The 17,581-nt window shown below is 49.1% G+C and overlaps 1 protein-coding gene across 2 annotated transcripts in view; it reads right to left on the bottom strand.

Moving 5' to 3' along the window:
- Positions 1 to 1,508: 1,508 nt before the first annotated feature.
- The window catches only part of ZNF341 (zinc finger protein 341), a 41,325-nt gene continuing 25,252 nt past the window's right edge, over positions 1,509 to 17,581 (bottom strand). For both annotated transcript variants that reach the window (XM_061127089.1, XM_061127090.1), the window contains 6 exons: positions 14,158 to 14,366; positions 9,660 to 9,756; positions 7,938 to 8,070; positions 6,146 to 6,257; positions 5,845 to 5,915; positions 1,509 to 4,108 (listed from right to left, as the gene is read on the bottom strand). In XM_061127089.1, coding sequence (XP_060983072.1) covers positions 3,579 to 4,108; positions 5,845 to 5,915; positions 6,146 to 6,257; positions 7,938 to 8,070; positions 9,660 to 9,756; positions 14,158 to 14,366 — 1,152 coding nt within the window. In that variant the 3' untranslated portion in view covers positions 1,509 to 3,578. The remainder of the gene's footprint in view (positions 4,109 to 5,844; positions 5,916 to 6,145; positions 6,258 to 7,937; positions 8,071 to 9,659; positions 9,757 to 14,157; positions 14,367 to 17,581) is intronic.

The raw sequence follows: 17,581 nt of genomic DNA, 5'->3' as shown, positions 1-17,581 counted from the left end.
TGGACTGTAGCCCGCCAGGCTCCTCTGTCCATGGAATTCTCCAGGCAAGAATATTGGAGTCGGTTGCCATTCCCTTCTCCAGGGGAATCTTTCCAACCCAGGGATCAAACCTAGGTCTCCTGCATTGCAGGCAGATTCTTTACATCTGAGCCACCAGGGAAGTTCAAAGTCATACACCCAGAGTCTATAAACAAGATGAATGAGTAAAGTGGGCCAGGAACATGAAAACTCACGTGGCCCTGCCTGGCCATCTTGCTTTTCCACTTTTGAGACACATGTAACGTAAGTGCTCACCTGAAAGGGCTGGCTAGCCCAGCTCCACCTGACTGCTGCCCCCTAGTGCCAGATACCCCATTTTCCTTTTCTTTTCTTTTTTTGGCCGTGTTGTGTGGCTTGAGGGCTTGTAGTTCCCGAACCAGGGATTGAACCCACACCCTCAGCAGTGAAAGTGTGGAGTCCTAACCAGTGGGTTTCAGGGTAATTCCCTCCCATTTTTCAGAAGAAGTCAGAAACTCGGATTTTTATGTGAAACCTCCCAACTTTAAATTACATTTTCTAATCACTTCTGGAGTATAGGAATGCAGTAAATTTTTATATATTTGTCTTGCTGTTATTTAAGCATCCTTACTATTATTTCCTCCTTTATAACCTAACACCATTTATTTTCCTTGCCTTGTTCCTTTGCTAGGCCTCCTACATAAAGTTTAAGTCATGACAGCAGGCACCATGGTCTTGTTCCTGACGCAGAGGGAATGCCTCTTACTTTTCATGATTGTAGGTCTTGAATTTCATAACTTTTAAAGGCTGGTTCATTTTTTCCAAACACTGTGAAAGTCAAAGTCTATCAACCTGTAGGCTGCCAATTTGTGATCTCTGTGTTACCTCAATTCTCTGAGTTGCAACAACAATCTCATTGGGTAGGTGCTGTTAATATCATTCTTCCCATTTGACATATGAGGACCCCAAGGTTCAGAGAGGTGAAGTAACTTGCCAGTTACACAGCTGGGAAGAGGCCGCACCAGGATTCAAACCCAGATCTGCCTGATGCCACAATCTGGATTTGACAAGACTGGATGCCCAGATGAGTTCCTCTTTCTACTACAGCCTGTCCTACAGAAGCTCTGTCATCAACTTTGAGTGACCCTTGACCATGGGCCTTCCCCTCTCTGGGCCCGAGTCTCCCATATGCCAGCCTAGAACAGATTTAGCTACGAGAACCCCAATATTGCCCCAGCCTCCTCACCTGCAGTCCAACTCCACATATTGTAAGTATTAGACCTGATCTGGATATGGCTCTTGTTTGGGGGCCTGGCTCTGACACTTACTGTTGTGTGACTTGGAGCTGCTTAACCTTGCCTTATCCTAGCTGTAAAATGTGATTAAAAGTAGCACTCACCTTAAAGTGCTTAGGACACACCAGGCATGACCTAAGTGCCTAGTCAACTTTAGTCCTCATGATTATTGATAAGTGCATGCATGTGTACATTGACAGGAAAAAAAGAGAAGTATAATTTAAATAGTTGTATTAAGATGGAGATGTGGTTGTTCACATTTTTTACTATAACAGTTACAATTTTTTAAAAAATGTTTAATGCCACCCATGATACTTTCATTATAGAGAATAGAGAATATATTCATTGTAGAGAACAAAATTCCTTAAGCCAACATCCAAGGGTCTCTCTGATTTGACAATGACCCATATTTCAGTACAGGAGAGTGGCTAAGCATACATGGAAGCAGGCCCCCCAGCTTGAATCCCAACTCTGACTTACTGTGTGTGTTTGGGCAAGAAACTGCCTCTCTGGGCCTCTGTTTCCTCACCTGTGAAATAAGAAAAGTGACAATTCTCACCTGATGGGGCTGAACTGATGTGACACAGAAGGGTTACAACACAGCTTCTATCACATGGAGGTTTGAAGCAATTAGTGATTATCGTGATTGACCCACTTCCCCCAAATCTGTCACCCTGTGACAGAGATGTCTCTGTCACCCCAGCCCCGGCCTCGATCACTGTCACACCTCAAGGTCACTGTTCATGCCCTGCTCTGCCTGACATGCCTTCTTCTATCTACCTCTGTGTAGTATCTACCTCTTCGTCTATCTACCATCAAACACTCTGTGTCAAGGCTACTTCCCCCTCTGAGACTTCCTGTCCCCACCAGTCCCTCCCCTGGCCCTTCTGACGGCTGGGCCAGGTACACTTACTGACCTCACCCCCTCTGCTGTGCAAGGCTGCCTCACTCATCCCTCCCACTGCATCACACCCTTTCCTGAGGATGTGGGGAAGTCGGCCTTGCTCTGAGCTCCAGCCACAGGCCCACACACAGATGTCTGAGGGATGTCCTCTTCAGGGAAACTCCGTGATCAGATTGCGCCCGACAGTCCTCTCGAATCCCGTCCTGTCCCATCTTGAGTCTCAGAGGCCTCTCCTGCAACTGAGGCAATGTGGCCCAGCAAGGTGGTGGTGAAGATAAATAAGCACGCACTGGTCGAGGCCCCTTTTCTCCTCCCCGTCTCCCAAGGAACCTGGTGTGCCTCCCCACTGGACTAGTTGGAGACGGGGAAAGGAATGCTCGATGCAAGGGTATCTATGGCTATTTAGAGATGGTAGTCTGGCTCTGGTTAGAGTTTCTGATCACAATGGGTTTTAGGGTAAGACCCAGGATTCTGCATTTTCAAAAGTGAGTTATAAACCCCTTCCTCGGGGGGTTTCCATGGGTCATGATCTAAAATAACTGTTCTGGGTGCATCAAACCTCTCTGTGGCTATTGGGGTAGGATAGTTGTGAGTGAGGAGCCAAGGGACCCCCTCAGCCCCCACGTGCTTTGGAGGGGGGACTGCTGCCACCTAGGGCCTAAGAAAGAAGCTGCCAAAGGTAGGGCCTGAGCCATTTTTTATTAAAAAAACATTTATTCAGCACTTGTTCAGTGCTGGGCACTATGCCAAATTCTTTGCACACTTCATCATACTGGATCCTGATGACAGCCCTATGAGGTAGTACTGCCATAAGCCCCATCGTACAGATACGGAATGCGGGGCTCAGAGAGGTGAAGTGACTTACCCAAGGTCACACAGCAAGTAAGTGTCAGTGCTTGGATGTGAAGCCAGATCTGGCTGATAGCTGCACTCTAACCACGACACTTGAGTGACTCCTACATGCCTACATTACAGAGTCATCTGGGGATGCTGGGAGGAACTGCATGTGAAAAGGTTCAACAAACAGATAAGGACTCCAACCATCTCAGGCCTCAGCAGCTTGCTTAGAGGCTGCCCCTTGGCAGCCTAGAGGAGGGGTGGATGGGACAGCCCTGTCTTCCCCCTTAGGCAGCCTGACCACCAGCCTGGACCAGCCAGACCCTGGGCCTGCTCAGGCTCAGCTGCCTCGGATCCCAGAATGGTGCAGGGCTTCCCAGCAGGACAGGGGACACAGCGAGGCGGCCTTGGGCCAGGGTTTACAGATGACGTTCCAAAAGGATTTTGACCAATGGCTCACTTCCCCTGGGAAGGCTCTCTGGTCTGCTCTCAGGGGCTCTGGACCTAAAGATGAGCATCAGGCAGGAGCAAACACCATGGGCCCATCATTCCGAGGCCTGGATGTAGACGGGCACGGCGAGCATGGCACAGGAGCCATCGGCCCCCGCCTGTAGCTCCGCCAGCGCCAGGTTGGAGCCCAGGCCCTCGGCGTGCCCAGGCACTACCAGCTCAGGTTCGCCCCCCACCGTGCCCCCCACTACGATGGACAGCACGGCATCTGGCTCCGAGAAGGGCGGCTTGCCTGGGGCGGCCTCGGGCACAGGCCCAGCCCCTGTGTCCTTCAGCTCCTCCAGCCCGAGCGGGTCGGGCAGGGGGGTCACCACCTTGTGCCCACCGCCGCTGCCGCTGCGGGGGGCCGCCCGCCTCCGGGGGGGCCGCCGGGCTTGCAGGTCCTTGTCCTTTTGGGGGCCGAGGCGGCAGCGGTGGTCCTTGAGGTATTTGTGGCGGGAAAAGCCCTTGGCGCAGCCAGCACAGCGGAACTTGTAGTTGCCCGTGTGGGCACGCTGGTGCTCGGCGAGGTGGGCGCGGCGGCTGAAGGACTTGCTGCATAGGGCGCACTTGTGGAGCTTCATGCCTGAGCAGAGAGGGGAAGGCCGTGAGAGGCGCCCAGACCCTTCACCCTACACGGCTGCCTCGGCACTTGGGAGTAAAACCCGCTTTCTCAGCTTGCCCTGTGAACAGGGGTGTGACCTGCTCCCTGCTCCCTCCAGTCTCATCAGCCTCCTTCCCCCAGCCACTTCTCCTGTGCCAGCCTCCTGCCTCTGGGCCTCTCCACGTGCTACCTCCCTCTGCCTGGAACAGCAAGCTCAGCCCCCACACCGTGGCTAACTTTGCCAGGTCACCATCATCTCTCCCCTCTCTGGTTGGCCTGCCTCACCCTGGCCCCCTCACACCACTCCCCACAGGGCACCTGGAGAGGTCTTGGTAAAACTTCTCCACGACACTCCCTGCTCTAGACCCTCCGGTGATTCCCCTAGTTTCCCACGGAGCTGCGTGTAGCTGACCACCCCCTTCACCTCTCAGCCCCTTCCCTCCTCTCGCTTGCTCTCTGAGCTCCAGGCCCCCTGCCCACCATTCCTCATCTCAAACACGCCCCAGTCTCTTCCCTGCCTCAAGGCTTCACACCTGCTGCTCCCTCACCCTGGAAGCCATTTCCTGGCTCTTTTCATCTCACTGTCCTTTTCGTCTCTCAGACTCAGCTTTTCTGTCACCTCCTCCAAGAAGTCCTCCCTGACACCCACTTCTCTTTTATTCTCTGCCCTCTCACTCTGCTTATTTCCATCTTTGAACTCAGCATATTTTAGTGTAATATACTTATTTGTCTGCTGTTTGTTTTTTATTTCTGCCACTAAATGCTAAGCTTCCCAGGAGAGTGGGGTGGGGCTCTGCCTGACTCCCTCATGGCACCCCCAGTGCCTGACACGTGGTAGATTCTCAATCATCACTCACTAGGTGAATCACTGGTGCCTGCCTCCATGTCCATGGTGAAGTCAACTCCATCCCACACACAGCTTTTGCCATGGCCCCCTCAGTTTCCCTGGAATGCCAGCTCAGAGAGGGGGCAGAAACTTGCCTGAGGTCACCCAGCAGGACAGTGGTAATGCCAAGAATCCAACCTAGGCTCTTTGTCTCCAAGTCCTCAATCTACTCTCCCATATTTCAAACTAGATCCTTTCTGGAAACCAGTGGTTGTTCATCAGGGGTGACTTTACTACCCAGGGATTTCTTGGCTTGTCCCCTGGAGGCAGAAATGCTGCTAAACAATCCACAGTGCCCAGGGCAGATATCCACAACAAAGAATTATCCAAAATATCAATAGTGCTGACACTGAGAAATCGTGTTCTAGACCAAATGGTACATGAATGTGGGAAGCCAGCCAAGCTGCTCCAGTGAAGCAGTGCTCTTGGGGGGAGCTCTGTGGAGGCCCCTGGAAACTGAGGAGTGACGTGAAGACCCCTACTCCACATTCCAGCTGCCCTGCTCCGCCAAGGGGACCAAGGAATCTCTCTGGCCTTATCTTGGACCCACTCAGAGTCGGATCTCCCTCCCACATGACCTCACCTCTATCACAGTGGGTGCTTCTCTGATACAGTCATCTCATGAGTCAGCCTCCTTCTCCACCTGGAGGCTGTGGCTGACTCACCTTTGCGTATCCAAACGTAGGCAGGGCTCATGGGAGCAAGAGTCTGGGGGCTAGAAGGTGTCACGCAAGGATACTAAGTCTCATGAGACATGCCTGCTCTTTCTGGGGTCCTGCCCAAGGGGCTCGAGCTGAACCAGACCTCCCCAGCAGGTCCAGGGGCCACTTACCGGAGTGAGAGAGGATATGAGCCTTCAGCTTGTCTGGCCGATTGAACTCCTTACTGCAGCCCGTGTGTGTCCTAGAACCCAAAACACTGGTCAGGGGAGCACGCTACACCCAGGACTCTCTTGTTGGCCACTCTGCTAGCCCTCATCTACCCTGGGAGCTGGGCAGGGAAGCAGAGTGAGGCAGCCAGGCAGGACCCGGGACAGGACAAAAGGTGAGTGGGCCTTACGCCCTCAGCCCCGGCCCCTTTCCACCCCACAGCTGGTAAACCTGCCCCTCCTACCCAGGGTCGTCTCTACTCACGAGAACGGGCATTTGTATTTCTTGAATGGCTCATGGATCAACATGTGTCTCTTCAGTTTGTCCTTGCGGTTGAATGCGGACTCGCACACTGAGCATTTGTAGGGCTTCTCACCTGCAGGAGGAAACCCAGTTGGGGGGATCCAGGGTGCCCTGAGAGGGAGTCTGAATTTGGGGCACAGGGGTCCCCACCAGATGGCAGCAACTCCTTTACAGAGGTGGCCTGGGGAAGACCTCTCTCTCCTTCCTCAGGACTTTGGGGGCTGCTGCAGTTAGGAGGGGCAGGAAAGGCCTCTCCAATGGGGCAACACCTGAGGTGAGCCCTGAGGGGGTGAGGGAGTGAGCCAGGCAGACATCTGGGAGTGAGTCCAGGCAGGAGGAGAGGCGGGTGCTGGGTGTGTCTGAGGAACAAAGTGGAGGCCCGTGTGGCCGGAAAAAGCAGGGAAGGGAGCAGGAGGCAGAAGAGGAAGTGGGCGAGGCAGCCAGGCCCAACAGGGAGGGCCTGGAAAGCCAAGGTTTCTACGCTGAGCCGAACGAGAAGCCACAGCGGGGCTGAGCGGAGGAGGGCCAGGACCTGACTGCGTGAGGAGAGCAGACTGAGGGCGGTGCGGGCTCAGGCAGGAAGGAGGCAGGAACAAGAAATGGGAAGTGGCCAAGTACTGGTGATGCTGAAAGCAGAACCGGCAGCCCTTGCCAATGGACTGGCTGTGGGGCGGGAGAGGAAGAGAGTCAAGGACGAGCCTGAGGCATGGGTGACATGTGAGTGACGGGGTGGGCGGTCATGACGTTTACTGAAATGGGGTCCACTATACGGGAAGAGGGAAAGTGAAAAATGAAAGTGAAAGTCGCTCAGTCGTGTCCAACTCTTTGCAACCCCATGGACTATATAGTCCATGGAATTCTCCAGGCCAGAATACTGGAGTGGGTAGCCTTTCCCTTCTCCAGGGGATCTTCCCAACCCAGGGATTGAACCCAGGTCTCCTGCATTGCAGGTGGATTCTTTACCAGCTGAGTCACAAGGGAAGCCCATGGGAGCGGGGTATTACATCTTTTCTGATTGAATCCTTACAACAAACCATAAAAAGTCCTCAATGAGAAAACTGAGGTTCATGGTGTATACTTAGTGTTTGGGGGAACTAAGATTCCATAGCTCAGCACTATGGCCGGGAGCCCACTTGAGTCGCCCCAAATCGTCTGCTGCAGATTCCATGGGTGGGGCTGGTGGGGGTGGGGCATGGGGAGCAGCTCTCATCTGACAGGGGTCGGGGGTCACAACCTGCCCTTTGGAAAAGGTCTATGACTGGGCCGTTTTATTTCCTGCCATTATTTCCTCTCTGTCCTCCTCTCTAAGATGAATGAGTACTTTTGAAAAATGCCAATCCAATGACTGAGGTAATTCTGATCATTACAATGGAACGGTCTGTAGTCATTAAAAAGGTTAAGGTGTGGGAAGGAATTCTGTATCGAGAAGAGTGGGCCCAGTCCCAGGGGCTCAGAATGGTCTCAAGGGGATGATTCCTAGAGGCAGAGCCAGGAGTCCCTCCACCAGCCTCCAGAGGCTCATCTCCACTCCAGTGTTGGTGGAACCTCTTGTTCCCTTGAGATGGCAGGTAGGTAGGGGGCCAGGAAGGAGATGGGGATGTAGAGAAAGGAGGGGATGGCCAGGAAGGTGCTGAGGAAGAAGGCTGAAGGAGCTGGGAAGGAAGGCCAGAGGGGGATGGGAAGGGGAACAGAGAGGGTGTCTGGAGGAGGGCAAAGGGGACTGAGCAGAAGTTGCTGGGGGGTGGGTACCCACCTGAGTGGATGTGAGCATGCAGTTTGAGGTAGTGCTCCCGCCGGAAGAACTTCTTGCACACCTGGCACTTGAACCTGCCTCCGCTGCCGTGGGTGGGCAGATGACGCCGCAGGTACCTTTCACAAGGAAATACCTGGCAGGACAGAGAAGTCGGCGCCAGGTCTGACTCACCACCCTCACCACATTAGGAGCTCAAGGGGGGCCTCATTACCAGCCCTTATGGAAACACATTCCTTTCTTCCCACCAGGGGTCAAGGCTCACAGTGTCCAGCTCAGTCATTAGAACCTCATGGCTCCCACTACTCACCCATAAGACCAGTCAAGACAGGCCTGCTCTGAGCTTCTGCCCAGGCTGTTGTTTCTACCCAGAGAGACTTTTTCTCTTAGCAGGAAACAAACTCCTACTCCTCCTTTAAGACCCAACTCAGGTCACTGCTTCTGTGAAGCCCTCCGTGACTTCTCAATGCCACACATTCAATGCCTCGAAAGTCCACCCATACTTTTAAAGTTAGCATCTAACCTATTTGAATAACAGCCCTTTGCTCACATGAGATCTCCCAGAGGGCAGAGAGGGGCTCTCATTTCCCAGCACAGGGCCTGAGTTAAATGACTGACAAGCAGGGGAATGAATGAAGAAATGAACACATAACTGAAGAAATAAATGGAAAGGTAATAAAAAGCCAGAAAACCCGGAAACCAAAATCTCCTTCCTCCCCAGGCATAGGAAGGACACTCATTCATTTTTTTCATTCATCTGATACAGATACATGGTCAAGGACACAGACCTAACTACTTACTCACTCCATCATCTTCTAGCTGGATGATCTTTCAGTGCCTTGGTTTCCCTGTCTGTAAAATAATAGTATGCCAGCCTCCTAGGGTTAAACGAGTCAGTTTCAAATAGAAGGCTCAGAACTGCATCTGGCACAGGGTTCTTGCTAATTCAAGATACCTTTTATTCAGACCACAAATTCCAAACCCCCAAATTAAGGTTGTAAAATTAGAAACATCTACAATGAGGCCGAAGTGAAACCAGGACTGTCTGTCCTGGGAAATCTGCCATGTAAGGTGGTAAGAAAATGAGAAGAACAAAGAAACCAGTTAGACACACCAGGGGGTGCAATCAGCAAAATCCAGACTTCAGGAAACTCCACAGGACTGAAGGTCCAGCTTCTTCAACAAATTCATTAAAAGGAAAAAAAAAAGAGCATTGATGGGGGAATCTGTGGATTAATAGAAACTGTGGTCGGATCAGCCAATCACAACATGTGGACCTGATTCAAACAAACTTTACAAAACTCATGTTTTGGGGAAAAGTAAAAAATGGAACCCTGACTGCATTTTTGATAGGTGTGAAGGGCCAGGTTTTAGTGAGAACTTCCAGATCCACTGAAAAAAAGAACTGATAATAACCAGGATAATAAGGTGTCAGGAAGTTGGAGGCTGCTGTTTGCATGCTGGGCCTGGGCCCAGGAGAGGCCTCTCTCTACAGCCTGCCCGGCCCGCCTGGCCCCAGTAGCAGCCCCGGGCCAGCCAGGGTGGGTGACCAATTGGTAAGACGGGCCAGGCAGAGCTCTCACTCCTCAAGAAGTGCTGTCTACAGAGACAACCCCAAGCTTGGCCTGCACGTGCTGAGGCAGGAGGGGAGGAGACGGTGGGGTCTTCGCTCCACCACCTCTCGCCCCCTACTTCCGCCTCGCCAGAAAGGGCAGGGGTCCCCACCTTTTGGCAGTGCGGGCAGGGGAAGTTGTGAGTGGCGGTCTGCAGGTGATGCTCCAGCGCCTCAGGTGTGGAGTACTTGTTGACACATTTGACACACCTAAATGGGGAGGAGCAGAGAGGTGAGAGAGCATGCACCGGGCTGGAGGCAACCAGTCACACCCCTCTCCACCATCACTGGTTAACATCCCCGCAAAACAGCAGCTTCAGGCCACAAGCCACACTAAAGAAAAGACCCCAAAGTCTTCCCACCACGAGAATGCCGGCCAGCAAATGGGCCCATTTACAAAGCAGTACCAATGAGGAAAGCTAGAGGCAGGTGGGCAATTCATGCTAAAAACAGAACTGTGGGCCCTGCCATCTGTACACCAGGGCTACAGTGGGAAACCCACAGCCAGGCTGCACCTGTGGCGGGCCCAGTGGACTCCCCCTCGGGGCACACCCTGAAAACCACAAGCTAAATGCCTGCAGATGGCAAGAAAGAAGGAGGGGGTGGGGTGGGAGCCGTGCTACCAGGAGGGCAGAGACTTTGTGAGCTGGTGGGAGGAAGATGGGAATGGCTCAGGCTCTGGTGGCAGGAGGCATAGGTTTGCAGGGGAGGCAGTTTTGCAAGACCATTAAAATGAAAACTCCCTGCCAGACATGCCACCCTAACTAAGTCATGCAAGTTAACATGCCCAGCAATAGCGCAAACCCATGTCGTATGTCTCCTGATACAACGTGATGAGAAAGACACAGCATCACTTTGTGATGCTCCTGCCAAAAGTGTCGATCCTGGACCAACCCTGAGGTCAAATCAGACAAATCCAAACTGAGCGCATTCTACAAAATACCTGGCTTCTACTCTCCCAAAATACTAAGGTCATGAAAGACAAAGACACAAAGAACTGTTTCAGCAAAAAGGGGACTGAAGAGACAAGGACAACCAAATGCAGTGTGTGATCCTGGGTTGGACCCTGGGACCAGAAAAAAGTTTTTTCTTCATCTATAAAGGGTCTTATTGGAACAACTGGAAATTTTTCCATAAGGCCTATAGATGAGATAACAGAATTGTATTGATTTAACTTCCTGATTTTGATAACTACACCATGCTTTTATGGAAGAGGCTATCCTTGGTTTTAGAAAATAAACATGAAAGAGAAAAGGTAAAGGAGCATCGTGTCTGCAAATTATTCTCAAAAAGCTTAGAATGTGATGCAGCCAGTGTGGTTAGTATTGTAATACCTGGGAAATGTGGGTGAAGAATGTGTATGGGAATTCTTTGTACTATTCGTATAACTTTTTTACAAGTCTGAGGTTATGTCGAAGTAAGTTTTTTTTTTAATATTTATTTATTTATTTGGCTGCAATGGGTCTTAGTTGCAGCATGTGGGATCTCTAGTTATGGCATATAGAATCTAGTTCCCTGACCAAGGATTGAAGCCCCTGCATTGGGAGCTCAGACTTTTAGCCACTGGAACACCAGGGAAGTCCCTCAAAGTAAGTTTAAAAGAAACACTTCTTGAAAACGATTGCCTGTGGGATATAGAAGTGGGTCAGGATGGATAGGGAATTTCTTTTTATTCTATGCGCCTCTGTAGTTTTAAAATACTGCATTGTATGAACATAAATTTATTTTTTCAGGTAGTAATTAATCTTTTGCAAACCCCTCTTTGACCTGAAAAATTACTTCTAGGAACTTATTTACAAATGAGCAAAGATATAGGTCCAAAGTTGTCCCCTGTAATATTGTTTATAATAATGACAAACTGGAAATAACCCAATTAACCCGTAGTACGGGCAGGTTAAATAAATTGCAGCCTATCCATATATAATGGGATGCTAACATCTCCTCTCTGAGCCTCAATGTCCTCATCTTTGCAATGGGGAGAACACCACAGCTATGGGCAGAACTAGCTTCCTCCAAAATTCATATGGTGAAGTCCTGACCCCCAGTGTAATGGTATTTGCAGATGGAGCCTCTGGGAGGTGCTTAGGTCTAGGTGAGATCATGAATGTGAGAGCCTCCAGATGAGATTAGTGCCTTATAAGAAAAGAGCAGGGACTTCCTTGGTGGTCCAGTGGTTAAGAATCTGCCTTCCAACACAGGGAACGTGGGTTCAATCCCTGGTCAGGGAACTCAGATCCCACATGCTGAGGGGCAATTAAGCCCACGCGCTGCTACTACTGAGCCACATGCTCTGGGGCCCGCATGCCACAACCAGAGAGAAGCCCACAGCACTACTAGAGAGAAACGGCACAGTGAGGAACCCTCAGGCTGCAACAAAAGAGCCTGATGCCACAACCAGGACCCAACGCAGCTACGGAAGGAAAGAAAGAAAACAAAAGACCAGAGAGAAAGGGCACCCTCTCTCTCTCGTGTGTCTGTAACATTTTGTTACAGCCACCTGAACTGACAGATACAACCTACCTCCCAGGAAGGCAGGGCTCAATGTCCCTAAGTCAGGTCAAGGCACCTTGCAGGTACTCCCTTCCTTTTACTTGGCATCTCACTCCAGAGAGCCACACAGCTACAGGGACTCCTAGAAATTCCACAGATTGGAAGGGCAAAAGCAAGTGCTCTCTACAAATGGGAATTACTCATCGTTATCCAGAAATCACCCCTTAGCTGGTCAGAGTTCACCTGGCTTTCCTGCCTCTGGGGCCCTATTTCCCAATCTCCCCCAGGTCAGATGCCCTCTACCCTATTTCTTGAGCCCCAGTCCCCCTGCCAGCTTCTCAAAGCTCCTGTGATTTCTACAAGATCCTCAGGCCCTGGACCCCACTTTCTCTCCCAGGCCCCATCTAAACATCTCCTCCCACTTCCATTCTACAGAACAGTCATTCTAAACCACTTGCTATTTTATTTCCTATCTTTACACTTACTGCTCCTCCTGCTAGGAAGGTACTCCCGGCCATCCATTGTCTACCTGGCAAACTCCTACTCATCCTTCAAAACCCAGCTCAGATTTCATTGCTCCTGGGATACTTTCCCTTGCCCTACCTCTCACCGTGGGTATATATGTTTATGATAGCATTTTATCACAGCATATAGTAAGAATACATACACTCCTGTCTCCCTAAGCAGTCCATGCATTCTAGACTCAAAGTCCCTATTTACTTATTTCTGAACCCCAGAAGCCTCACCCAGGAGCCAGAGGTGGGCCAGGGTGGAGGGGGGGTGCATTAACAGAGGTCATCAGCCAGTTCCCTGCAGATATAAGTCTGCACAGAGAGCAAAACCATTCTAACATGAAAATATTCACTAATGAACTAGAAGAAGTCCCTGGACAAAAACTCCTATTTTTTTTTCTGCATTAATACCTATCCTCATGGATAGTTGGATTTTGTGAGGCAGCTGCTCCCAAATGACATAAGGCTAATGCATAGCGAAATGAATGGAGAGCAAGAGTGAGGGGTTCCTCCAAGTCATGGAAGTGATGCTGGACAATACCATTAGCAAATGGGATTCTGGAGGAGGAGCCAGAAAGCTCTTAAGGAAGGGAAACTCTAAAAGGATGAACACAGGCTCAGTAGCTCCAAAGAGAATGACGAGGACAATTACAAGATCAATGGATCCAAAGAGAATAATAGGAAGTTCTAAGGACTAAAAGCATATGGCAAAACGGAGGGAGCCCTTCATCATTTCTGCTAAAGGGACCTTCTTTATGACTGAAACAGAAGACTACAGCCATGTAAAGGGTTGTCAGAAAAATTACCCTCAATAAAATATACATTTAATTCATTCCTTGGGTCATTCTAAGAATCAGCATATAGCCCCAACTTTAACCTAAATTTTATAGATTATAAAACATACCAATCATACTTTTATGATTTTTGCTTTCAAATACATGCTTGTGCACTTTTTCATTTAAGAATCATTGTAGGATTTCCCTGACAGTGTTGTGGTTAAGAATCCATCTGTCGATGAATGCAGGACTCAGGTTCAGTTTCTGGTCCAGGAAGATCCCACACGCCATGGGACAACCAAGCCCAAGAGCCACAACTATCGAAGCCCGCACCCCAGAGCCCATGCTCTGCAACAAGAAAAACCACCACAATGAGAAACTTGAACACCGCAACTAGAGAGTAGCCCCCACTTGCCACAACTAGAGAAAGCCTGTGCTCAGCAACCAAGACCCGGTGCAGCCAAAAAAAAAAAAATCAGTGTACTATTCTAAGTGTAATCTAAATTGTGTAGATTATCAGACAAAATACTATTTTCATAATATTTTACTTTAGGGGAAAACAAATCTTTTTTCCACCATGAACAAGGAAAAATCAGCTTCCTTAAGATTTTTTTTTTTTTTTTAGGTTGCAAGTCTGCCAAGTTGAAGAATGATACAAGGAGGGCCCACATTTTCTGCCCCCTCGGTGCCAAGGCACACAACCCACTCCCCCAGGTTGGACCCTGAAGCCTCAGATTCCCCTTTGAGATGTCCCACTGGACCTGAGCAGTCGGAACCACCAAGGGAATGGACCCCTGGGCTTCCTGCGGGGAGCGGGAAGGGGGATCACGTACTTGTAGACGGCGCTGTCCTTCTTGGGGCTGTGCTGTGGTAGGAGGCTGTGTGAGTACTGATGCACGCCTAGGTCGTATAGCGAGGGGAAGTCCTTGCCGCAGAGGTGGCAGCGGTAGCTCAGCTCCTCCTGGTGGCTCTTGATGTGCTCCAGGAATGTGTCCAGCTTCGGGAAGGTCTGCGCACAGCTCTTGACCACACATTTGTATACCTTGGGGGGAGAGGCAGGGCAGGTGAGGGCGGGCTGGAGAGCCGCCTCCACTGTGGTCCCCGGTCCTGTGATGTCCACCTCCAACACCGCTCATAGAGGACCCAGCTGCTGTTCCCCTGCTCCCCTGCTGCGGGAGCCCTGGATTTATTATTATTTTTTCTTCATTCATTATTTTTAATTGGAGGATAATTACAATATTGTGTTGGCTTCTGCCATACATATTATTTTTTAAAAATTTATTTATTGTTTAACTGGAGCATAATCGCTACAATGCTATGTTCGTTTCTGCTGTACAACAATGTTAATCGGCTATATGTATGTCAACCACAAATTGGCACTTGCCACGGGCACTTGCCATCTACCTCTACAAGGATTAAATCACGTGCTGCTACAGCTGACCCACCCCCTGAAAGGAGCTCAGGGTGGACAGCAGAAATGAGGCACTCTTGCTTGAGGAAAAACTAGTAGGACAGGTCTTCAGGTATCTTTAGGAGCTGATTTTATGAGCCTAATTCTTGTATCTCCCTATATCTGGAAAAGCGCTAAAATCCTTCATGGTGATGACTGTTCCTTGTGATTAGCAAAAGCTTCACAGGCCTAGTGGAAACCTTCTGGAAAAAATATGTGCTTGATTGCATGTACTCTCTCTTCACCAAAATCTCATAGATACTGGACCTTTCCCTCCCTGCCTCTTTGGAGCAGTTTCTCAAAGCTATGTGAGGCGCTGCCTCCCGCACTGCCTTCATTTTGCCCCTAATAAAACTTAACTCTCAGGTTGTGCATTTCTTTTTAAGCCAACATGTATATGTGTATTCCCTCCCTCTCAAGCCTCCCTCCCACCCCACCCCCATACCACACCCTAGGTCGTCACAGAGCACCGAGCTGAGCTCCCTGCGCTGTAGACAGCTTCCCACTAGCTATCTATTTCACACACGGCAGTGTATACACATCAGGGCTACTCTCTCGATTTGTCCTACCCTCCTCTTCCCCTGCTGTGTCTACAAGCCCGTTCTCTACGTTTGCGTCTATATTCTGCCCTGCAAATAAGTTCACCATTTTTCTAGATTCCAAGAAATGTAAATTAAAACCACAATGAGGTACCACTTCACATTGGTCAGAATGGCCATCATCAAAAAAATACACAAACAATAAATTCTGGAAAAGGTGTGGAGAAAAGGGAACCCTCTTATACCATATGTACTGGGTACACTTAAGAAAAATTATCCAAAACCTGCAATGATAACATCTTGAAAAGATATGAAAAGATGGCATCCCATTCTTTCAATGTTATGAGAGAATGGTGGCTCTCCAACTCGAGCCTGCATCACAGTAACAGAGTGGCCACTTCCAGGGAATCTGACGCAGCAGGTCTGGGTGGGCCTGAACATGTGCATTCCTGCCAAGCACCCAGGTGATGCTGAAGCTGCTGGGCTGGAGACCTCACTTTGAGAAGTGCTGTCTGGCAAGCAGTTAGGTGAAGACAGTTAAGCTGCTAAGGGTCACCTCACTCTCTGCGTGATGTCACTTGTTTTGACTGTTTATTACTGATCAGAACCTAGACTCTCTAAAGTTAAATGTTAACTTGTAGAAAACTGATCCAATGTAAATGATTTTTGTTACGTAGAAAAGATAACTCCAGTGGGTTTTTTTTTTTTTAACTCCAGAGGTTTTATTGCCCTGAAGGACATAAACCAGATTTATATCTAACTTAAATCTTATTTCAGGATTCCTTTTTTTCACTGACACAGTTACACAGAGATATTGGTATTAGTGTTCCGTATCATCTTTTGACCGGCTTTGTCATTTTTCCAGTTCCCCCCATTAATGAATTAAGCAAAATTCCGATTCAAGTTCACTATGTTATTTGTATGAAAGATATGCTTTTAACATTTTAAAAGGTATACATTAATAAGTAGTACACACTCCTCATGGGGCTTCCCAGGTGGTACTAGTGGTAAAGAACCCATCTGCCAAAGCAGGAGATGTAAGAGACAAGGGGAAGATCCCCTTGGAGGAGGGCATTGTGACCCACTCCAATATTCTTACCTGAAGAATCCCATGGCAGGCTACAGTCCACAGGGTCGCAAAGAGCTGGACATGACTGAAGTGACTTAGCACATATGCACGCACACACTCTTCCTCATAGGGTTGTGAGACAGTCAAGTTGTATGACACACTCAGGGTTGCCTATACAATTCCAACCCTTCTTCCTAACAAAGTGAACCCTGATTTGCTCAGAGTGGCAAGATGCCCAGTTAAAACACTTGATCCCTTGGCTCCCTTACATTGATTGTCAGTCATGTGACCGTTTCTTGCCAATGGTATATAGGCAAGTAATTTTTGGTGAGGGCATCACTCCTTGGACACAAAGGCAAAAGCTTCCTAGGAGAAGTTCCCTCTTGTTTTTGCATTTATCCTAACTGTGATATGATGTGATGACTGAAGGTATGACAGCCATTCTGCAATCTTGAGGATGAAAGCCACATGCTAAAGATAGCAGAGCATAAAGCCAGGAGAATCCTACTAGACAAACCCAATACTACCTACTTATGGACCTATTATGATGTGAGAGAGAAAAAAATCCTAACCAGTAAGCCAGTTGTCTATTATTTGTAGCCTAACAATGCATTTCTAAATGATAAAGCAGGTGCATGGGCTCTGACCAATGAGAGGGCTACAGAAGGCTTCTGGTCAAGGTTTCCTTGCTCCTAAAGAAGATACAGAAGATATTATTAATATAACCTCTTTATGTTCATGTATAATACTGGGTCTGATCTTCTGCCTAGAAAAAGTGACCACCATCACAGGACCACAGGTGAACCACCAGCAGAGGACAGGGCCATGCCCTAAGGCAGTGGAGACAAGAGTTAGAAAGACACAGGGCGCTTGATGCGGGGTTGAGTCAACTGACTGTCCCAGGCCTGAGTTGCCCTATCTTGGGTTTTCTTATTATGTGAGATAACAAACTTCCTAATTGTTTAAGCAAGTTTGAGTAAAAGTTTTTGGTGATTTTTCCCCCAAGGATAGCCTAACTTAACTCCATCAATCTCTCTGCTAAGAATCTATAATAAGGAAAAAGTCAGAGATGTGGACAAAGATTTGATTACAACAATATTCATCATGGTTTTGTTTATAATAGCAAAACTCAGGAAATAACGTAAACTTCCAATAATAAGGGATTTAAAGAATGCAGCCATTGGGACTTCTCTGGTGGT

The sequence above is a fragment of the Dama dama genome, chromosome 23, assembly GCF_033118175.1.
Source record: "Dama dama isolate Ldn47 chromosome 23, ASM3311817v1, whole genome shotgun sequence".
NCBI lineage: Eukaryota > Metazoa > Chordata > Mammalia > Artiodactyla > Cervidae > Dama > Dama dama.
The sequence above is the reverse complement of the archived record's forward strand: the minus strand, read 5'-3'. Positions and strand labels throughout refer to the sequence as shown.